We start from the raw sequence: 21,887 nt of genomic DNA, 5'->3' as shown, positions 1-21,887 counted from the left end.
TCATTACTTAATTCCATACGATTTGATTAACTAAGTGTATGCCTGCATTTACTTAAACCAACGTCTCCCACTCACTCACCATGGCTATCAATAGATGGACATGCGAGTGGTGGGGGTCGGATTGACTTGGCCTTCGTTTGTACTTGGCCCGTAGGGGCTCTATCTCTAACCGGGTTCCCGGCGCCGCTAGTGAGCGAACACTCGCCCCTCAACCCAACCGGACTGTCTCCGATACTCCTACGCGCCGTCTGCTGCAGCTTTTGTTGTTGCTGTAGCTGATGCTGTGGTAGATGCACATTTTTTGACGTCTCCAACTTTTTGTCCATCGTCTTCTTGAAGCCGCCATTTTCTTTCCTATTGCTCCTATTTTGCTGCTGCTGCTGCTGCTGCTGATGTAGTGACATACGATTTTCGCTCTGACTCTTTCTCTCTCTGATGTTCTTGCATTTCTCATCCGTCAGGTCTGATCCACCTACGGCAGGTCTGTTCTCGCTGAACTCCTTCGGTGGTCGAGGGAAGAACAGGGTACCCTCAACCATCATCGAGCACTGCTCAACACTGTTGCTATTTCGTACCATGCCAGTACCTGTGCTGGCGTTAATGCTAGCGCTGTTTAAGGGTCTCTTGTCAAAAGGCTTCTTAAGGCCACTTTGTTCCTTTTCCGATGACGTGTGCTGTCTCCGCTGACCGGGATGTTGCTGTGATTTCGCGTCGAATATGGGCGATTTTAAAGGCGACTTCTTAGCTATTGTCGCTGCAACCGACGCGGGCAGCTTTTTCTCGCTGTTGACGTTCATGGTACTATAATTGTTCATAGCTTCCTTAACCGTCGATGTTGTTCCGTTACATGAGCTGCTACGACTCTCTATGCAATAGCGATCTTTGGTAATAGCTTCGGCTAAACTGATGACTTCCTTGAACTCTGACTTTTTACTAGTGTCGTTAGTCTTCTCGGTGCTGGCTAGCATCAATGTATCTATGCCGTTCTCCTTTTTATCGATACTGTCTAACGGCGCGATCATTACGTCCGTCTTGTGTCTCTTCTCGTTCTTTTTGGCCGGCGTTGCTTCCGTAAGATCATTCTGAAACAAAATAGTATATCACCATTGTCTCGGTACCTTTATTGAGTATAACTGGGAAAACAACCAGCTTTTATTATTTACATCCATCGTTCGAAATGACAAGACTATAAATTTAATACCTTTATTATCTTGTCATCATTGTTCTGTTTCGCGCTTTTATCATCTTGTGGTTGTCGTTGCTCAATAACCTGAACATCTCTGTCTTCATCACGATCATCAACGTTATCATCAGCATCCGGATCCTCGTCCCCGTTGGTCCCGTTCTGTACGTTCGATAAGCTCGGTCCATTTTCTGTTTTGGATTCATTTTGGCTCTTCTGTGCCTCGTCGAGCTTTTCGTCCTCACAAGCAGACCTCACCGTCGTCTCTACGCTACCACCATTATCATTCATCTGGTAGAAAATGGCAGATGACATATTCACTTTCAGCCAATTATTCGCTAATTATTTTAACTTTTTTTTTTTTTTAATTTAGTCTAATAACTGTGATTTATTCGCTGGAACCATAAATGGAGATCATTTTAGTCTGTAAAATGTTCCCCACTTATGTTCCCCAGATTACTCCATATCTAGTGCAGGCCCGTTTGATATTTATATTTAAATACAGTTTTATGCTTGATTATGTTTTGCGATACGCTCTATTTACTCGCCCAGGTATTGACCCCCTTGGCACATATATCCGAACGCAACCGTACATACGCAGTTACATATTAGCGATCGAGGTAAACGAACGCGGTACCGGATTAGGCAGCTATCATTGGGATTTGGGAGAATTACTGGAACATCGATGGAACTGGAGTTCTTCACATCTATCACATCTGACTGCTGGTTAGAATAGAGCTAACTGTGTATAGTTTTACATTCTCCCGCCAGGAGATGCCCTGTGCCGATGCAGTCGCGACGCCACCTGCTGACAGGCCAACTCACCCAACACAAAAACACCAACTGACAGTGCGTATCCACGAAACCAACGCCAGGTGACGCTGTGGGGCTAACCGAGAAAACTAAGCTGCTCAAAGTCCTGCTTATGGTCTTAAAGGTCTGATAAGAGTTTTGAGTTACACGATAGGAAGAAAACCTGTTTAAGGCGACGGGAGGGATCTCAAGGTCCTTCGTGCTCATCGAGGGTCGAGGAAGAACACTTAGCGGTATTTAGGGCAGTTGAAATCGCCAACAAAATAGAAGACGAGATACGGTGAGTGAATACTTTTAACGGCCTAGCTCACTCTGGTTTTCAAAGAATGGCTTGAAGTATAGAAACAATTTACCTTTAGAAGGAAAAATGATTGTCATCCAGGGCTGGGCCAAAACGTTGACTGAACAATTGGCGGTACAGTTTCTTTTTCTTTTATTAGTCAAAAGACTTTCGCTAGGTAGCGTGGCGATACTCCGAGGCAACGGTGAAATGAAGATGGTGGACGTGGTAGGCAAAACATCCGTATAAACTTGTGGACTTTCTCTAAGACAATTGCCATTGGAAAGGCTGGGCCAGGTGAGAGTTTCGAACAGAAATATTAACCAGAGGCGGCCCGCAATAGAAACAGTCGCAGGACGACGAAGAGATCGATGACCGGCCGAACGTTGGGCTAGATTAGACAAAGACCGCTCCACAGAGACTCAGACCAGGGAAGCGTCATCCAGCGTCTTTCAAGCGGTTTTACATTAAACAATATAGATCAACTGCGATCGCAGTTGACTTGTTCTTGCTATGGTAAACGATTGAGTAGAAAAGAACTTCGTTCACCAACCACCAATAAGTGTACCAAATTCAGTTTTAGTATGTGGCAGGTCGGAATGGCTTGTAGACACGCACAGGACCGAACGCATTGAAACAGACTGCTCTTCCCTAATAGAGGGGCAAGGGAAGGGTGAACGGCTTACGCGGATACAACTGGAAGTTGTGGCCGAAGCATATTCCAGCTAAGTACAAATCTTATCTAGATAACCTGACGACTTAACCACGGAACACGCCGCAGCGGAACAAGGTTCCCTTTGCAGGAGACTTTAACGTTACGACAGAGGCACGGGCTTCTGTTAGGAAGAACCAAGAAGCGAAAGTAACGGTAGAAGTGAAAGACTACTACGTACAAAAAATCTGTGCGCTTATGGGCTTATTTACTTTTTGGCCTTGTTGCGGTTTTTCTTTTTTCTGAGTTTGATGTGACGGCAACGTTAGCTGTTGCGGCGTTTGCTGTTGGGACTCTAACCACGTCTGCGATGGTGGAATTTTCGAAACTGTCGCAGAGTCTTCAATGTCTTCCAGCGAATTATTGTTTTTTGTCCCTTCATGTATTGCGCGACTTCCCTGACTTGCCCGGCTGTCGGCTGGGGGCTCTTTCTGTGAGCCCCGCTGACTTTGAGGGTCCAAGTGATAACGAGGTACAGCACCACATAGCGCCGGCCCTTCACTAATATCTCGGAACGCCTCGGGCGGTAACAGCGTGCCGGGGGGAGTGCACGAGCCTCCATAACCGGAGCTGGTTTTTGTACTTGCAGTGGTGCTACTACTAGATACTGTCGAAGGCGCTGAAAAATGCAAATCAAAATGAGTAAGGGAAAGCCAAATGTTAAAATAAAACCTATTTTAGTCTGATTCTAATTTTGATAATACTATAGAAGACGTTATTTCTTATTGTCTCATTATCGACTAATAAGTTTCTGAAGGGCACCTATTATAACAATAACCAATTTAGTTATATCGCATGTCAGGATACTGTTCAATGATTTACGGATTTATGGAACAGCGGACTATCGATGAACGCTATTACTTTTCGATGACACAAACCTTGTGGCATAAATACAGAGTCATCAAACGAATCCTTACGGTTTCCAGTCCACTGGTTACCGCTTGGAAGTAGTTTGGCAAAGACTAATGAGCTCGAAATGAAACGACGATGCTTAATCCTTTTGCGGTGCTTCTTCCTAGCTTCTTCTTTGAGAGAGTTGTTGGCAGAACTTTCAGCCGAGGACGTAGAATTGTCTCCGCCCGTATCCAGCTCCAAACCATAGTTAAGATTAAGTGCTGCCAAATCGATTCGTTCGCTAAAGTGAGGATTCACGGATGTTGTATAATGGCTGAGATCGGGGAGCGACTCGCTGTTGTTAATGGCGTCTGACGAAGACGATGATCGAGAGCTTTTCTTGAGTTGCCGTAAAAAACGCGATTTCAGACGATTCTGCAGAGAGGGCCAACATTTGTACATACATGTATGTTATACGCGCAGAGGAGATATTTTTGTTAACTACCAAAACGGCAAACGCTTTGGGTAAAAATGACGATATTTATTTAGTGTTAACCGAACAATGTCCAAAAAGCTTAATCATGGAAAGTTCACGAAATACGAAACAACCGTTGCGCTATATAGGGTAGGTATATCTTGTTAGCAAGCCATCAATGTATCTATAACACGATGTTGTTTCAAGTGTTTATGAATCTATTTCGAAACAAATCTGTCCTGCACTATAGACCCTTATATTGACAATTCATCTGTGTGCTGCCTACCGTCGCGCAGTGAAATAGTAGCGCTGTCATACCTTATTATTTGAATGCTGATTGAGCTTCATGAGGAGATCACGAACAGTGATTTCCGGGTTACCCACGGAACTCGCAGGTAACGAATCGAAGCAGTTAGCAGCGGGTGAAGCTTGGTCAGCGATTGATGGACTGACCAGCGACGAGCCGCTTGAATATGAGACGTGCGTGGCCTTAAACTCCTGATAGTGCTCTTCATAGATGATCGGCAACGTTTCGGTATCACCATCCACCTCGGGACACTCAATATCTAACGGTGGTATACTATTAAGGTACTGAGATCGCCGCAGCGCCTCAGTCACCTCGCCGAACAACGAGCTCCCGGCATCACAGACAGCTGTGATGGCCGAACGTGGCTTTTCTATGACAAAATATGCCTCACTGAAGTGTTTCACCCTGGCTAAATGTCGCTGGCGGGCCAACTGTTGTTTGACCTTTTCCTGATGTAAGGACACTCGAAGAAATTGCTGCCAAAGAACTAATAACGCCCCACAGAGTTGGGCGATATCGCTGTTGGCCAACATTAGAAAATCGTCGTCGCTTGGTATTTTCTATGGAACACATGCCAATAGAGAGAATGTGATATTAGAATTCATTTACTTAATATCTCATAGAATAGCAAAGCGTTCAATTTTAGATTTTCGTAAGCAAAGTCTATCGGAACTTCCGTTTCGAGCCTCAAAATAATAGTACATAATACAATAATAGAAAGCATGCCTTTTTTTGGGTCCATGTAAACTTTGTGTGTATGTCAGTTGCGTATCTCGTAACTCTTTACCTTCGACGTGCATATACCGTATGGTGCACTCTAATGGAAGCTATTTAAAAGTTTTGCTCATGTAACATCGACTATAGCCAGCAGATAGCTAATATGATCCGAAAGAAATTCGTTCGTTTCTCATGGCTTGTGACCTCGCTAATGTGATTCGGTGATATCGTCGGCCCGGCGAGGCTGACTTGCGGTTATCCTTCTGCCTTTTACTTCACTTGGTTATCGAGCATCTTCTCACAGTTAGACGCGGCTTCGTCTTTACAGACTGGCTACAATAAATGCCTACCTTCGAAGAACTACGTTACCTACATCGTTAGTAGGCCAAGTCGTCGATTTCTCTGTCTCCGGACCCCTGTTGAGCTGCCAGTGGTACTCAGACCCTGCTGCTGACTTGACCTTAGCATTTAGCGGAGTTTGACCCTCCTCCCTTAACCCTTTCAGAGGTGGGAGGTGTTAACATGAAAGCGAAGTTGAGCGGGAAATGAATCAGGAATATATAAAAAGGCACCGAAAGTAGATGTCAGAGTGAAAATCACGAACCTTGGCCACGTCGAAAAGCTTATCCAAAGGAGGTTGCTGATGTTGTGCCACTTTCAGATAGCTGATACAGAGACGGGCGAGCTCCGATAAAGATTCACTGAGGTTGGCATTTAACTGAAGTGCTTCACGTTGGTCGAAAGCCATCTGTTGCCAAGGTGAAAGCATTCTGATGTGCTCGACGAGTCGGCGCTCTAGTGAGCCGCATGCACTCAGCATGAGCAGACAGATCTCCCAGTGAATCAGGCAGGCACGCTGCTGCCGAATGGCCTTTTTGGCATTACCCTTTTGTAACGAGGACAATAGTACAGAGAGACGAAGACACCAGAGGTATTATGTTATTACCATCATAGACTTCAGACATACACACGTAGATTACGTCGGGTAACTATGATTTAATAAATAACTAATGACTACATCGTATCTTTTATAGTTAACACTTTCAACAGTGAGAACATAAAATGTTTCGTACGTTTTGGCCAGTTCTCATCATTCATTTTGTGTGTCATTTTCTGTATGAGAGTTTTTCCATGTGTTTCGCGGGAACGCTTCCTTCTACAAGCAAGTTCCTCTTGTTCGGACCCGTACCAAAGCGCGTCGTCTCAATGGTATATACAGAAATCACATCATAGCTGCTATAGTCATTACTCTGTGTGTTACAAGCAAAGAATTGTAACTAGCCTTTATGGGACAGACAGACATATGCGCACAATATCCTGCTCTAGAGTCTTACGCGGAAAGATTCATTGGAAGCATTACGTTGATAAAACACAAACGTGTATTAAGTTATATTACTTAATATGATCGTTGATCACTTTTACATGCATAGGTAGTTGTCACAGGGAGATGGCAGAAGACAATAAGTCTAACTTAAAAGTTGACAAAAATGAAAACTCGCTCAACGAGCCGCTCACAAAGCGTATCCATAGACATGGCACGATGTACCTATAAGAACAGTAGTAGACGTTAAACAAAAAAAAAAGAAAAAAACCAAAAAAATGACAAAATGAGAATTCGTTTCGAAGTAAACGTTATTCAACCTGTGCGGCAGCCTAATTATTAGCTACTGCATCCAACGTAAAACGTATAAACTTCAGCTTTGTGGTTATATTCTCAAGTAATGCTTTCAAACTTAATTAAAAGCCAGGGAAACGTTGTAGGGCCTCTATGACAATTTTCTGCCCTTAGTGCAATTTCATACATCCATTTCTCATTAAGAGTACTATAAAGTAAAATTCGCTGGTATAAAAAATGCTATAAATTACATCGTGTTTCAGCTCATACATAATCTAAGATACATAAAAAGGCCCCACTTTCAAGGATTAAGGTATAATCATAAAGCAAATTTGAATTGTCAGAATTGGAAATCAAAACCAATAGACATTAGACAGGTACGAAGGAAACATAACGATAAGGTAAACATACGGTTTGATATTTCCGCGATGCTTCTATGGAAAGACACGTAGCACCTTCGAATTAAGCTTGACATTAGGCGAATACAAGCCGCTTTTACTATAGATATATCGTCTACGTGAGTTTCAAATTTGACCTTTATATAAGTAGTAGCCGTTCGATACTGCCAATCCCTGAATCCTACATCATACATAAACAATATTGTCAATCTCTAATCCGTCATGAAAGGGATCATTGGGTACGTAACGCTTCCATTAACCGCTGTACTGAGATTCGATAAGATTCGAGATCGTTTGTGTAAACCACCGTTTGTCTAGCGCCCATCTACTATAAACAGCAGCTGTTCTTCGATCTTGTACAACCCGAAGCTTCACAGCGGGCCTTTACATCGTTTTATTTGTTCATCCTTTTCACAATGGTCCCACAACAAAAGCCTTTGATGAGAACGCTAAAATTGTTGCTAGTGGACAAACATCGACGAGCAGATATGAAATACGAAGGTACCCTTCTGTTAACAATGGAGAAGCGATTGCTATATAGAAATAGTACACAAGTATGATTGTACTATATATATGTATATATGCCTACCTGTGTTGGAAAGTAGACGCTCTCCATTGTGATCCCGCTCGTCTGGCTGGCGTGCAAAGCAGCCTGAAGTTTCCTAGAACGTGGGCTCGAACTGAACCATTGAGCGATTCCACATCTGTACAGTCATGAAATTGTACATGTTTGTATTAATAAATATATCAGCTTTATGACCTAACTTTGTTCGCGTTGCAGGCGGTCAAACATGAGAGCAGGTGCGCACTTCCGCAACCTACTATTTTTTATCGGATAGGTTTTCCTTGACGGAACAAAATAAGCGTTCATCCGACTCGGTATGACTTACCCCTGCGCAGGCTGACAGAGCGCTATGAGAGACGCGTGTACGGTCACTGTGACACCAGACAAATGGAAGTAGTCGAAAACGAGCGGCACATGATGATGCAGTCCTCGTAGGGCATTAAAATGTAGTATTAACTGACGACTGGAAACACAGTGCAATCTTTTGTGTAATCTCACATCGCTGAAATCATCCGAATCAATGCGGCGACGGCGGCGGCGGCGGCGGCAGCGGCGGCGACGATGACGACGAAAAGGACAATGAACAAATGAAACGAAGTCGAGCTGATGCATCATGTAAGTAAGTGCACACCATGAGCCTATCTATTTTGTCGCCGTTTCAATGCACTGGAACTGTTGTATAATAATACTAAGTATATTAATAACGTGTGAATTTCTTAAGATATTATTACTATACGTACGATGTTACGTATCGTCAGTGGTGCACACAATCATGTTATAGTTTCGGTTATAATTTTAAAGGAATTTTTTTTTGAGCTTGTGTCTTATTTAGAGCGTTTAAGTGCGAATAAATAAAGTAATCGCGTGAATATTTGTAGTCCTATTTAGTTAATAAATAGCTATAGGTCAATTGTTGAACTAGAAGAAGTTGTTGTCCTAGAAGAGATGTGACAGACGGACTGCATTCATTCCTAACCCCAACACATACGAAGAAAACTATATATGGATGGATGGAAGTATATGGAAAGAAGTACGTGTAAAGCTCATGACAAATACGCGCACAATATCCTATAGGTGTATAGGACAACATCTCTGAATAATAGGTGTATCCTTCAACTTTAACTTCAATAAAAATCAAGACACTTTTTGAACTGCAGGCGACGCGTACATAGATAGAATGTGCAATATACTCAGCTGAATAGTCCTAGATTCATATATGTACAAGCGCTAAGGGCAATTGCAGGCCAGACAAAAAATCAAAATTGCACTCCAGACCTAGTAGGTTGTTTGTTAGCTCTGTCCGCCACGGACTCCTTTCTAAAGGTAACTAGTAGACTAATTTTCATAGACAATTAATCAGTTGAAGACGGCGCCAGGCTTTCCTTAGAGTCCTCAAGCATCACAACCACGGTCACGTCTTTCTCTGTCTTTCTCTGGTTTGCTCTTCACGAAGCCCTTGCAACTGCCTTGTCCTCGTTCGTCAGCTCCAGCAGCACTCAGTCAATTCCCATTAGTCGACTCAGGATGTACGATTCGATGCATGGCTACATAGACACACAATGGCCAAGTGTCAGTGTTGTAAGTGAGCGGTAACCGTTTCTTTGCACAAGCTGTGCTTTAAAGGTTTTCCGCAGTGCAGCGCAGCTGTAAACATCACATCAGCAGTGGTTCCCCATCACCTTCCTCAGACGAATGGCGTACACAGAAACTCATACATTTCCACCAAAATAGCAGAGAAAGTGAAAACGCGAATCCTTCCAGATCGCATCTACAGATACTTCGTTACAACGATAAACGTATGTCGCGAAGACTTTTTCGGAAAAAAAACTGGAGGGACAAACGTTTAGCTAGAAAGCCTTCTCTGCAAGCAGCTCCTTACCGTCTAGCCATCAAACATATTTTGACGCGAAAGCGAAGAACCAGCACCTTAAATCTTTTTTTCAATGTTAGTCGTTCTCGGCAGACCGACCGAACAGCTTCAGCCCTCGCTATGTATTTAAGGGGGAACATAAGACGTTATATCTTTAGAGAATAACGCAGTACGTGCTCATCCTTTCCACAAGTAAGCGAAAGCACAACCCATTTTTAGTTACAACCGCTAACAACGGTAGTCATAGGAGTATAAGGGGATGATATCATGAACAGCGGCAGCAGTTGCTGCACCTCGAGCAGGATGTAAAAAAATCCCTAGAGAAGACGGAGTTAGGCAGTCTGTCGGTTTCTACTAGTTTATGTGAGTGAGTCGGTCCGAGTGTAAGAGATGGAACCGCCTGAGTCCTGCTTCCTGCTCCGCTTCGCTATAGCATGAGCTACGCGTATGGGAAGCTCTCGCGGCGCGGACTAACGTGGTACAGGTCGCTCGTACCGAAGTAGTGGGGTTTCCGCCCTCGGTGAACATAAGGTAGGTGTTAGTTAGTCTATGGCTCAAAAGACGTTCTCATTTTAGTTTGATTTAGGCGCAGGCGACTGCGATGTGTATATATTGTGCGTATGTCCGTAAAAAAGAACACGTGCTTAAACAGAAGGGTTCTTTTCTCCTCGTTCTTTTATTACGTGAAAGTAGCCTCTGAAGAATGGGCATGGAAAGGAGTGCGTCAGCTTGTAGGATTTCTCCGATGAAATGGTGCGCAGTTGCGATTGTTGTATAGTATACGAAATAGTCGTTAAAAAAACAACTACAAGAATATACGGATAATAATTGCTAATTGAATGATAAGGAGAACAACACTATTGCAAGTTCACTTAGAACTGAAAAATAATGCCCGATTCAACGAACGAGAGTGATGAGAAATTCAACTTTACAGCTATTTATGAAACTTTAGCAGAAATAGCAGGTAGACATCATAGTCTTTAATGCTGATTCTAAAAATGCAAAACTGGACAACTAAATACAAATATCCTATACGAACATTTATACTGGGTCTTCGATGAGTAATTACATCGGTTATTTTGTTTCTTAAGCTTAGACTTGTTTATCGGGGCCCAATTTTCTTGCTCGCATTTATCTGATTTGTGTAGTTCACCTTCCTCTAGTATTTCTGTATTATTAGCGTATAGCTTCCGGTATTCGTACGGTGTTTTTTCAAACATCTACCTTTCTGTTTCAGTCGCTTTCTTTTCGTGCGTAGATCTAAGCAGGTATGAGCTATAGGGTAGGCATAAATTTCTCACCCATAATGTGTCAAACCTATTAATTGCCAAGGCCAGATGAAGATCCTCTACATCTCTAAGATTTAGTTCTCGTTAATTTCCTGGTTTGACCTAACGGATTGCGTCGAATCCTTATGTGTATCTACAGTTTCAATGCGATAGAGTTCTAGATCTCAGTTACACTGATAGAGGGAATTGTCGGAGGTTTAAGGGTGTTTTTACTGATCCCTATCGTTGTGCACCATTCACTTTTTATCTCCAGTAACAATGTTGTGCAGAAATGAATTTTTTTTATATTGGTATGGATATCATCAAGCCGTCTTCAATGGCATTTACCAAAACTGATGTTTTCGTTTGTGATGTATTCTCCAGATTCTGTGCAGCTGACATCTAGCTACGCGGAGCATTGTTAAAGTGGCTGGAAGACCCAAATTTGCATGCAATAGTTAAAAAAAAAAAAGTATCATCAAGCACTTCGTACGCCCGTGGGACTTAGGATTAAAAAAAACCCCAATTCCAAAATGCTACGTGAACCGGATTCAGTAAATGGCATCGAATCCGGCGCATCTTCATTCGACTGTCCACCCAGTTTTCATTGCATTGGCTGTAGTTTTTCCAGCGGCAGAGAAGTAGATAGTATCGAATGTGTAGATTTTCTATTTGATGGCACATTTAAACGCCACATAGATAAAGCGGCCACTAAAGAAGCTGGTTGAAATGTCGATAGTGAAACGAAAAAAAACAAATGTCAAACAAACGACCAAATAAAATATCTTTCTTATCTTACAAGAATTCTTATTCGATCTGATAAACACATTCAGATATATATCTTAAAGTTGCTTTCTTGTTGCCTCCGCATGCCAAGCTCGTTTATCGTTATGTACGCACATTATCTTGGTTTCATTATAAATAAACACGGTACACTGAATATTCTTCAGTGTGTTTTCACAGAAAGACAGTTGTACCCCCTAGGGAAACGTCTGTGGGTTTCGGAGTCGTTTTCGTTCTGCTTCTTTTTTCGACATTGTGCAGTCTTATCTGACTTTTAAAGCGGAACCCCCAAAAACTCTTTGCACAGTTGCAGCCGCTGTTACTGTCCCTGAGATCCTATCGGGCCCCTGTTTCTCCTTCTGCTTCTGCTTCAGCAAGCTCAGTTGGGCGTGCTTGCGTCTCAGTGGCTTGCCTAGTTGTTGGTTTTACCTCTTTCCTTCTTTTTTCTGTTCTTTCTGGCAACGGTCCTACGAAATTTTTTCACCTGTGAAATTCGGCCTTTACAAAACAGACCTGTACAGGGGTCATGTGCGGCATATCGCGTAAGCAAACTGCAAAGTGATTATTTGCGCAAGACTGAGGACCAAGGTTCAGGAAGTAGAAAAAGGTAGACGGGCACACGCGTGAATATTTGTTTGTTCGCGCGCAGCATAAGATGAGACAAATTAAGATACGAGCTGATACAGAGTACTGCTATTGCTGCCGCTCGCCCAGCACGAAAACGTAAACATTAAGCTTTACCCGTGAATAGGGTTAGCCAAGTCACAAATACTCCACAAATTGCCAGATGGCAGTGTATTGATAATGTGTTTATCGATGGACTAAAGATCGCGACAAGGCGGTGAAGTTGCCTAGATTTGCAACTGGGGTTCGTTTTGTACTGGGGGGGGGGGGGGGACCACCATCTCTTTGCTTATTTAGCTTTATAATGCCTAATTAGCACGAAAACATTGACGTAGAATATTTTACGTCCAGTGTTTTGTCTATATGTTGTATTTCAATATCTCTAAAAGTCACATCACCAGAAGGCGAGCGTTGTAGTACTTGTAACAGAGATGTGACACCGATGAAGATTCGCGAAGCTTTGTTATTATCTTTGTGATCAATCCAATAACTCGAACCGAACTGATACACATCCTCAAGTAGAAATGTTGGTAACGAAATAACATGAGTAAAATATGACTCAAACAGAAGCTGGACTGAGGTTAACGAGCGTATATGGAATATAAAGCTGTCCTTCCAATCTGTGGTGTTGGGACTAAAAACGTCTAGCTCTCATTTACTTAATTAACGAATTCTTACTGCATTTTCTTAATGCATTCATTGTTTACGAAACAATTAATAATTTTGTTTGGCACTTACCTAAAGCTCTGATCAGTGAACCAAAGTTCAACCAGAAGCTGGAAGTCCCCCTTTGAAAGCTGGTCTTTTACCTGCAAGTAAACATAGACATCCCCAATAAGAGTAAATATGTTTACGGCAAGATTGACTTATTTAGATAAGGTGCTAGTCTGTTCCGTAAACAACAGAAAGCTTTTGCTACAAAATGAAATGATATCAATATGCTTTAGATCGCTTCGCAGCTTTAACCATTACCATAGTATCTGGAAGCGTAGTGCTACTTCGTTTGTTCTACTAAACGTTTGCTATAATGGGTTTGAAGTCCTAACAAAAGATTTCTGCCCACAAAACAGTGAACCTCTCGGGTCATACCGCAAACCCGCATCCTCCTCAACATTGTGCTAAAGCCCATTAATGTTTTCCTGTTATAAATCAATTATTCAAGACCTTTTAGAAAAGATCCCGCGATTTGGCTTTCATTTTTAGGTAATATGTATGATTAACGTAAATTATAATTCATTATTATCATGCATGCTGTTACGCATCGAGATTAATAGATTCCTCGATACTATATCTATCGCACGGGCTTCTTGTAAAAGCCATTCAGTTAGAGAACACAGACGCTTTGATCAGTTCAGCAGTAAGCTTACCAGCAATTCTCTTTGGTAATGGTCACCAGGTAATATGACAGTGGAAGAAGGAAGGAAGCAGCCTGACCAATGATCCTTTAGACACCTCAGTTTTCATCTATTGATTTTCCCCTGGTGTTTCTTTGAGCGGATTTCAATTACATTCTACGGCGCCTCCGAAAAGCAATATATCTTTACGCAAGTGTTTATACAATACCAAACGGGAAACAGACGCCAGTCAGTTTGTCCAATGACCATAAAAACATGAATATTCAGAAGAGTATCCTTTCACGGCACAATATTATACAACATTTAGATACGCACTAATACACGACCATAGGGTAAGAAGTCACTTCCACTAAAGTTCGTTGGTCATTGGACCACCACTGCCGCCATTGTTGCATCTTATATAGATACAATTATACGTGTGTCATTCACTAGGTTACCTCGCGTGGAGACACTAACGTTAACTGTGGACACGTTATACACAGTCTCCCCGCTTTACACGATGCCAAAATCGGCCAGCGCTTGTCGCGATCGCCTTCTCTTCTCTATACTTTAAATGCTTCTGCTGCTATATCTGCCTTTTGACCCATTAACAATGATCATGGTGGTCAAACATCGATCGATTCCCAAATGTACGCGTACTGCTTGCATGGAATAAGAAAACGAAATCACTACACAACGTAAAGCAATGTAATCTAACATCTGTTAAATGAAAACGGTCTCCTCTATATTGGGTCTCGGGTTTATTACAACTGTAAAATTTAACTCCGAACCGGTCCCATGCCATTATGTTACGTGTGTTTCAAACCCGAACGTGGTGTGCCATGGGAACAAATTTGCGTAGTAATTCCTATCCAAGGATACTTCGCCGCGCATGGATAGAATGATGTGATGGTGACCGAAGTTGAAGTCATCTGTCCCGCTGCATGGCAATTGGACATTCAACACAGACCGTATTCCTCGCTTTGTCCATTCGCCAGGAACTAGGAAACGACCTGGGCTCTGGGTTCAGCCCTTCGGTCTGCATGCACGACGCTGCTATTAAACTATTCCTTAAACGCCTGCGGCGTGCATCCAAGTGTCCAGATCCAGGAGAAAGCGAAGTTAACAAGTGAACTGCAAACTCTATTTAGTAACCCAAATCGATCTGTCTGCTAATAAAACGAAAACACCTTTACTGTTTGCCTAACCTCCTTTTGTGTTAAACTCTACGCACTTTCTTATTTGTGTTATTATCAATAATATGTGTATATCATCATAAATACTTAGATATACTTGATCGAATCGACCTTTAGAGCAAGCAGAACTAGCAAGAGCTTCACCTTGACCGCCCGTCATTGGATCGTCGACTTGTTTATTAGCCAGACATAGTGATGCTGATAACATAGTTCTGATTTACCCCCAAGGAATATTGCCCGTTTCAAAATGATCCGCCTTGAGTTACACTAGCCCTTACGTATTTTTTGGGCTCTATTTCCGATATTTGGCTCTCAATTAAGCCGGAATGAACTGAAGGCCCTGAAATTGATGTTGACCTGGTTGCGACAACCACAAGGCTATTAGGTACGTCATTCCTTTTGAATTAGTTGAAGTTGCTTTCCCTAGTACAAGTAATACTTGAAGAAAACGAATAGGGACAGCGCAGCTGCTTACGTCAGTGTGATTGATTCGATCTTCAGTAATTGCCAAGGGCATATAGAGGAAGTACGTTAACGGGTGCCTTCCTTCGATTAGAATGTTTAAACCCCCTTTTCTCTCAGACCTCGTATTTATCAAATTGGTGCTCATAGAAAATGGTTAGAAAATCTAATCGAAGCTCTTCTTCACAGTTCTACGACGTACATAGTCTCTGCCAGGGTCTGGGAGTACCTAAAGTAAACATCGACCGAAATCTTGTTTTCAAGTATTCTCGGTCTCTCAATACTGATATTGATAACGTTCAAGTTTCGACCAACTTCTTCTACGCATTGTTACCTCTAGCGGCATACCGAAACAGTACGCGATGAGAGATCATAATCGCACTTTGGCTAACACGCTCGTCCAATTTTGTTCATTCGTAATGTTAATTTAACTTCTCAGCCACCTATAAGCCTAAATATAATTCGACCACGTGGCAAAAAACCTTTTTCAGAAATTACCGTACAGTAGAAGTAATAGCAATATCTTATATTGTGATCAAGACGATTTTCGCGCCCGCTTAGTTAAAATAACGGTGTATCGGTCCTCATTTAACGTTCGTAAACTGGATCTCGTCGTGCCTAATTCGATTAAAAATATGTTTTCGATACATTTCGTTACTACGATATATATATATCAACTCTCAACGAACTCAGTCTCTCGTCTGCTGGCTCCGACTTAGGCAGTCTCGTACCACCCATGTTCTATTCCAGACGTGTACTTAACATAACAATATAAGTATTTGACTTGGGTATAGATATCAAAAAAAAATTAATTCTAAAATTAAGCAGGCAGGTTTGCAACAATCCTTTATTAGACCATTGGGTTGACGTTCCTCAACCGTACAATCGAAATGGGTTGTAGTTTCTTGCATCAAAATACGTAACGTCGCAGCTTGGTGCATTCGCTGATGACTATAGGGTTGACGATGTAGTTTCGGTATTTTTGTCATCAGAGCTTCTAGCGTTCAACACAAACATCTAGACCCTAATAATTACGTTGTACCATTGGCAATATTTATCCTTACTTCAGTGAGAATAGTTTGTGGATATTTAGAGACTGATGTGTATTTACCCATTATTCAGTTGTTGATTGTCTATTGTTCTGTTGTTTGAAAATCATGCGAGGCTGATTGGAAAACTTCTCAAGACAACTTGTCCAGGCGTGATGACGGCAAGGGTTTCACCACTAGGAATCTTCGCTTTTCAGATCATCATCGAAGAGTACCGAAGAGGGCCGATCTTGCCGAGTATTTGTTTGAGCTTTGATTTTGTAATAGCCAAAGTGAATGCTCCGGTTTACTAGGGTCATAACGCATACAAAACCGATAAAAATATTCACAACGAAGGAGTGGATAAATTGAGAAGAAGATCCTCCGAAACGACGGTAATTTTTTTTTGTTGTGTACTCTTTACAACATATCTCAATGTAACGTATACTACGGTGGTTTTCTATTTTGTAATGTATATGTTCATCGACTATTATACTGTAAATTTTAGGCATAGTCTGTATACCATTATTTCTATATAACTTTGCCAATTATTCAACCTGTGATTTTACTCTTATGTTAACAGTGGACTTATCTAGCTATACTATCGATAACGAACATGTTTGGGATGAAGCTGTCTATGTTTAAGCATTTTTTCTAAATTTGACACTATTGGTTTCAATGGCGTGGTCAGACCTGTTAGACCCCATCATACCGACAGAATTCAACACTGAAGTTCCGTTTGAAGCTTATTTCCCAGCTACTTCACGAATTCTTATCCACTATCATTTCTATAGGTATCCTCGCGTCTACATAAGTTCTGCCAAAGTGACCTCAGCTATTTTATCTTGCTATTCGTTTATGCTGCGTGGAACCATCCTCTAACTGTCTAACGCACAATACAAGGATTTAAACCATATCAAGAAAATCACGTCTAACTAATAAAAATTTCCTGATCAGGCCTTCACTCCATACAGTTTTATTGAATTCAGGCAAGCAAACGGGGCGTACCGGTTACATACGTACCCTATGCCCGTCGACCAGCGAATGCACCCGGAAAGTAACAACATCGTCAAGGATAATTTCTTCATTTTTGTAGAGGATTTGAAACGTTTTCGAAACAGCAGTCTGCCCATTGATTACGTAGGCGTTTAGCAGATAGTGGTCAAGCCTGGAAGAGAGAGGGGTCGATAAATGGGCTGTTGGGCTATTCGTTATGCCGAAGTCCCCCACATGAACTTCGACCTTCGATGGAAGTCGCGGCGATGTACGCAGCGTCGCTCGTACCTGGTAGAACCTAAACGAGAAACGTGTAGAAAGCACGGAATAGGACACATCGGGACAATATTAATTTTGTAGGACAAGTAGTTGCTACAGCTATAGCTTTCTCTTCGGTATAATATTATGTATGCAGTATTTGTACAATAGCATAATCTAGCTGGCATTATACATGCATATTATCATAAGTATATGCATTGTTCAGTGTCAGCAGAAGTTGTTCTTACTAATGATTAGTTTGATTGTATAACATTAGCGAAAGGCTAAGATACCGCTAAGACACAGCTCACAATGTGTCCATATAGAGCGAATCAATACCGTATAGGGTTTGAGCATTATCTTGGCGGGAGTTTGCTCCTCTATGGCCTACGTGCTAGGGGACTTTTTGTAAAAAAAAAAAACTAATCTACTCTATTCAATTCAAGCTATCGTTACATTGTTTTTAATTATTTGCTGTACAAAGATTAAAGCTTTTGTCATTTATTGAGCTAAAATGTATGCAAGTTATTTATTTAGGTAGTTACTTGCAAATTTGGGCAAGCTTTCGTGGGTTGTTTGTCGGAGCTGGCTGGCGTGCGTTCGTCCGCCATTGTTGATACCTAAAAAATAGCTGGTGTTTTTCTAGAGTAATATAATGTGCTCAAATAAAAAGAAAGAGCTCATCTAAAAATATCAATAGCGCAACTAGATCCTGGATAGTGATTTCGGCCAACGAGAAAGAGATTCGCTCAAGCACATAGTGGCCTTGTATAGATTTCTCGGTGTCTTTGGCTTCCTGGAAGAGCTCTTCAGGCATATACAGGGGATACGTTTCACAACCTTAAAATCTCTCTCGCTAAAGTACAGTGCGTTTGAGCATATTCCTCAGATAAATACGCTGAATCAGAAAGGCTTACATTGCATTCGCTTGATCCGAGAAACCTTCCATATTCCTCCGTTCTTTTCCATGTTGACGTTTTTTGCTAAAAAAATATTTCCACAACCGCCACGAATCCAAAAAGCCATCGCTACCTATTCATTATTATAGTTATCACTAACAGCGTTACTTACACTGACATTTAAACAACTATTATTTACTATTCACTCTAATAGAGTTTTGTTGAACGGTGTAATTGCGACCTCCGCCATACTGCCAAGCAAGACGAGCTTAATCTTCTCCCAGCTTATCTTTGCTCAGTTTCACCTGTAATATACTTGCTTGCCAGTCCAGTCAAATTACTTAATTCGAGTTACCCAGTGCCCAGCAACAATATACTGTTATATTATTTGAGTCGCACTATAGGAAAATGGTAGACTGAAAATCACAAAAAAATAGAAAGTGCGAAGGAGCGAAGTTTCAGGCAGACGCTCGTTTAGTTTTCTAATCATGCGTCGAGAAACTGACAAGTCGACGTAAATGTCCGCTTACTTGCAACGTGCCGTCAACGTCAGCACACGTGCAGCCCGAAGGTGTCCGCGGGGCGGAGCAGCCCAAGCTTGAGGACACGAAGCAATACATATTGGAAACACACTATTTGAGGTACAGAAGGACAACAACTAGAAGGCGAAGAAACACAATGATCAAAAATAAAAGAAGACTACAACGAAAACTATTGTCGAAGGAGTCAAAGCTAGAACCATCTTGTGTGCACGAAAGGTGACAACGAGGGAGGAAGGTGACTGAACGTTCGCGGTTCCGAAACGCCCGTTCTGACATTGAGCGAAAGAGACACAGTTGGAAAATAAAAAGCTGACATGGTACGGTTGACGCTATTATCTAAGTTTTTCTCCTGTTTGTTCTCTATAACATTTTTTTCGTTGCAAACTTGTTGCTGGGAGATTTGTGTAATTGTAACTATTTTGCTGGCAGCTCACAGCCTGCAGCTTATATGGAAGCAAGGTCGAATCAATGGTGAACAGCGGCCGCTGGATTCTAGACGGAATACTTCCTTGCGCAACAAAACAGTTGGCTTCCAACATCCAGCCGCTGCATTGTGTAGTTGCGCAATGCAATGGGGGTTAGGAAAGCCGAAAATATCTGGTAGCTGCAGTATAGGTATGTGTGCGTTACACTGTTTCCAAATAGTATCGATGCATAGGACCAAGTACAGCTGGAAGGTGGTGGTTACTAGAAAAAGCTGTGTTTATGAAATATTCAAACAAGTCAGGCATGAGACGCGTGTCTTGAGCGTAACCATGGAGGCCGAGGCAAAAAAAGAAATCACAGGTATCGACTGTCGTATACTATGCGCAATCAGAAGAACGAATCTGTTGCAGACCAGACGACAATCAATCTCAGAACCTATTCGAAGATAAAACTGCAGAAGAAGGTGGCCGACGTCAGCAGAAGTGGAACGGTGGAAATCCTTTCGGAGCGGTGGAAAATAAATTCTGAGTTCGTCACTGAAAATAATGGTTATCCTATAGATAAAATCTTTCTGCTTGAGACGTAATTTCTTCTTCTTCTTAAGTACTTTATTGCTTTAGTGTTACTATTATTATTAAATGTTTTTTAGATATTTGCTATCCGAATAGGCGAGAGTTTACGAATGTACTTCAGCGCGTAGAGGTCGATTCAAAACGTAGAGGTTTCAAGGTTAACGACAGTTTAGGAGCTCGTATTCATCTGAAGCTCTATTCTAGTATGAAACACTTCAAAGATGGACTTAGCGGAAGGATTGCATGACAAATTAACAGAAATCTATTCTATTTAATTAACAGCGACTAAAACCTCTAGCCGGGCTAGAGAACGAATAATAGCCGAACCAATTTTTTGGGTCGGCATTCACTTGATTTTATCGTGCTATGCACAATAGTCCTTTAGCATTGTAAGGCCCTACAAAAACGTTTGGATAGAACGAACCCTGCCACGGCATACATGTACCAGTTTACACTAGTTAGGACACTCACGAGATGAAAAATAAGAGTGGCGCCGGACAAATGCGCCAAAAAATTCGTACTGCTTCAAAGCAGCGTTCTGACTTACCCCATCATTGTTCGAACATAACAGCAAGATCAATGGAAGAGTGCCATATGCATGCACAGATCGACATCCGTTACTTACCCTCTTTGGAAGAGATCAACATTGATAAACCTCTGGAGTTCAACGGAAAATTCTAAACTCGTCTGGACCAGGCTCATTGAGAATCCTGGAAATATGCAACGACACAAAGAATTAAACGAGATATAGTTGTAATAAATATAGAGCAAATATATTATGTTTCTAACATGTTTATTTAATATGGCGGCGATTAATTTGACCTAGTCGAAACGTTTACACTATGTGCAAATAGGTCTACATTTAACACTAGTCTAGCAAGCTAGGCTATACAGGTGTAGCCAGAATAAGCTTCGTGTGTGACAAAAAGCTCATGCAAACCGTGAAAAAAGCACTCGTCATGTTGGTGACTTCAAAAGACATACCAATAAGATCTACTATTATATAATAACTGTCTCAAGGCCATAACAATTAGCTCTAAATTGATAATTGTAAACTGTTAACGAGTACCGGGAACTTTAGAGTTCCCTCATAACCCAATAATAGTTGGGTCTCCTAATAGGTCCATTTGGGTTTTTCACATATGCTACAAAGCACAACTGCTCATCTAATCGAAGTGATAATTTGTTGTGTATTATTTTCGATCGCCTTTGCTCAATGTTGTCACAGATATCTCATAGAAATTTTCGAAAAGGCAGCACCCCGTACTGCTGAAATGTTGCTCTGTTTACGTGTTGATACAATTCGAAAAGTCGAACATTGTTTCGGTAAGCAGATATGACTCGCGGGATATAAAATAGATGATACAGACATCTGACAGAACAGGACAGCGCTAGAGGTGAGGACTAGCGAAACAGGACAAATCAACCGAAATGTAGTATTTTTTGGGGAATAAGATAGAAAATAACTGCGTCCTTATCCGATTTTTTCATTCCGTCGCCTTTCAAATAGTAATCGTTTTCAACCGATAGTACTATTCACAGCGTTAATCATACAGACCATTACGTTGAATGAAAGAAGTTTGCATTATAAGTTAGTAACTATGTAGAAATAACCGTTTTGGGGAAGTTGTCCCTACACCCTATTCCTAGCAGTGACTGTCAGCTGGAGGAAACAGCAGCGGTGCTGGAAGGCTTGATGGGCCGATCGAACTGGTCTATCCGTGTTTGAA

The 21,887-nt window shown here is 41.7% G+C and overlaps 1 protein-coding gene across 12 annotated transcripts in view; it reads right to left on the bottom strand.

Annotated features, from left to right (window-relative positions):
- LOC111248975 (protein FAM135A) overlaps window positions 1-21,887 on the bottom strand; it is a 50,844-nt gene that overhangs the window by 6,434 nt on the left and 22,523 nt on the right. For 9 of the 12 annotated variants that reach the window (XM_086987585.1, XM_022802183.2, XM_086987586.1 and 6 more), the window contains 11 exons: window positions 20,783-20,867; window positions 17,488-17,758; window positions 13,183-13,253; window positions 8,225-8,401; window positions 7,924-8,038; window positions 5,926-6,207; window positions 4,616-5,164; window positions 3,867-4,257; window positions 3,201-3,607; window positions 1,202-1,474; window positions 80-1,082 (listed from right to left, as the gene is read on the bottom strand). In XM_086987585.1, coding sequence (XP_086843711.1) covers window positions 80-1,082; window positions 1,202-1,474; window positions 3,201-3,607; window positions 3,867-4,257; window positions 4,616-5,164; window positions 5,926-6,207; window positions 7,924-8,038; window positions 8,225-8,401; window positions 13,183-13,253; window positions 17,488-17,758; window positions 20,783-20,859 — 3,616 coding nt within the window. In that variant the 5' untranslated portion in view covers window positions 20,860-20,867. Of the gene's footprint in view, window positions 1-79; window positions 1,083-1,201; window positions 1,475-3,200; window positions 3,608-3,866; window positions 4,258-4,615; window positions 5,165-5,925; window positions 6,208-7,923; window positions 8,039-8,224; window positions 8,402-9,174; window positions 9,437-13,182; window positions 13,254-17,487; window positions 17,759-20,782; window positions 20,868-21,887 lie in introns of those variants that run through there. The other 3 variants (XM_022802187.2, XM_086987587.1, XM_086987588.1) reach the window with 3 other exon arrangements.

This window comes from Varroa destructor, unplaced genomic scaffold (genome assembly GCF_002443255.2).
Source record: "Varroa destructor unplaced genomic scaffold, Vdes_3.0 BEIS01000004.1, whole genome shotgun sequence".
Taxonomy (NCBI): domain Eukaryota; kingdom Metazoa; phylum Arthropoda; class Arachnida; order Mesostigmata; family Varroidae; genus Varroa; species Varroa destructor.
Note: the sequence above shows the minus strand (reverse complement) of the source record. Positions and strands in the feature narration are given on the sequence as shown.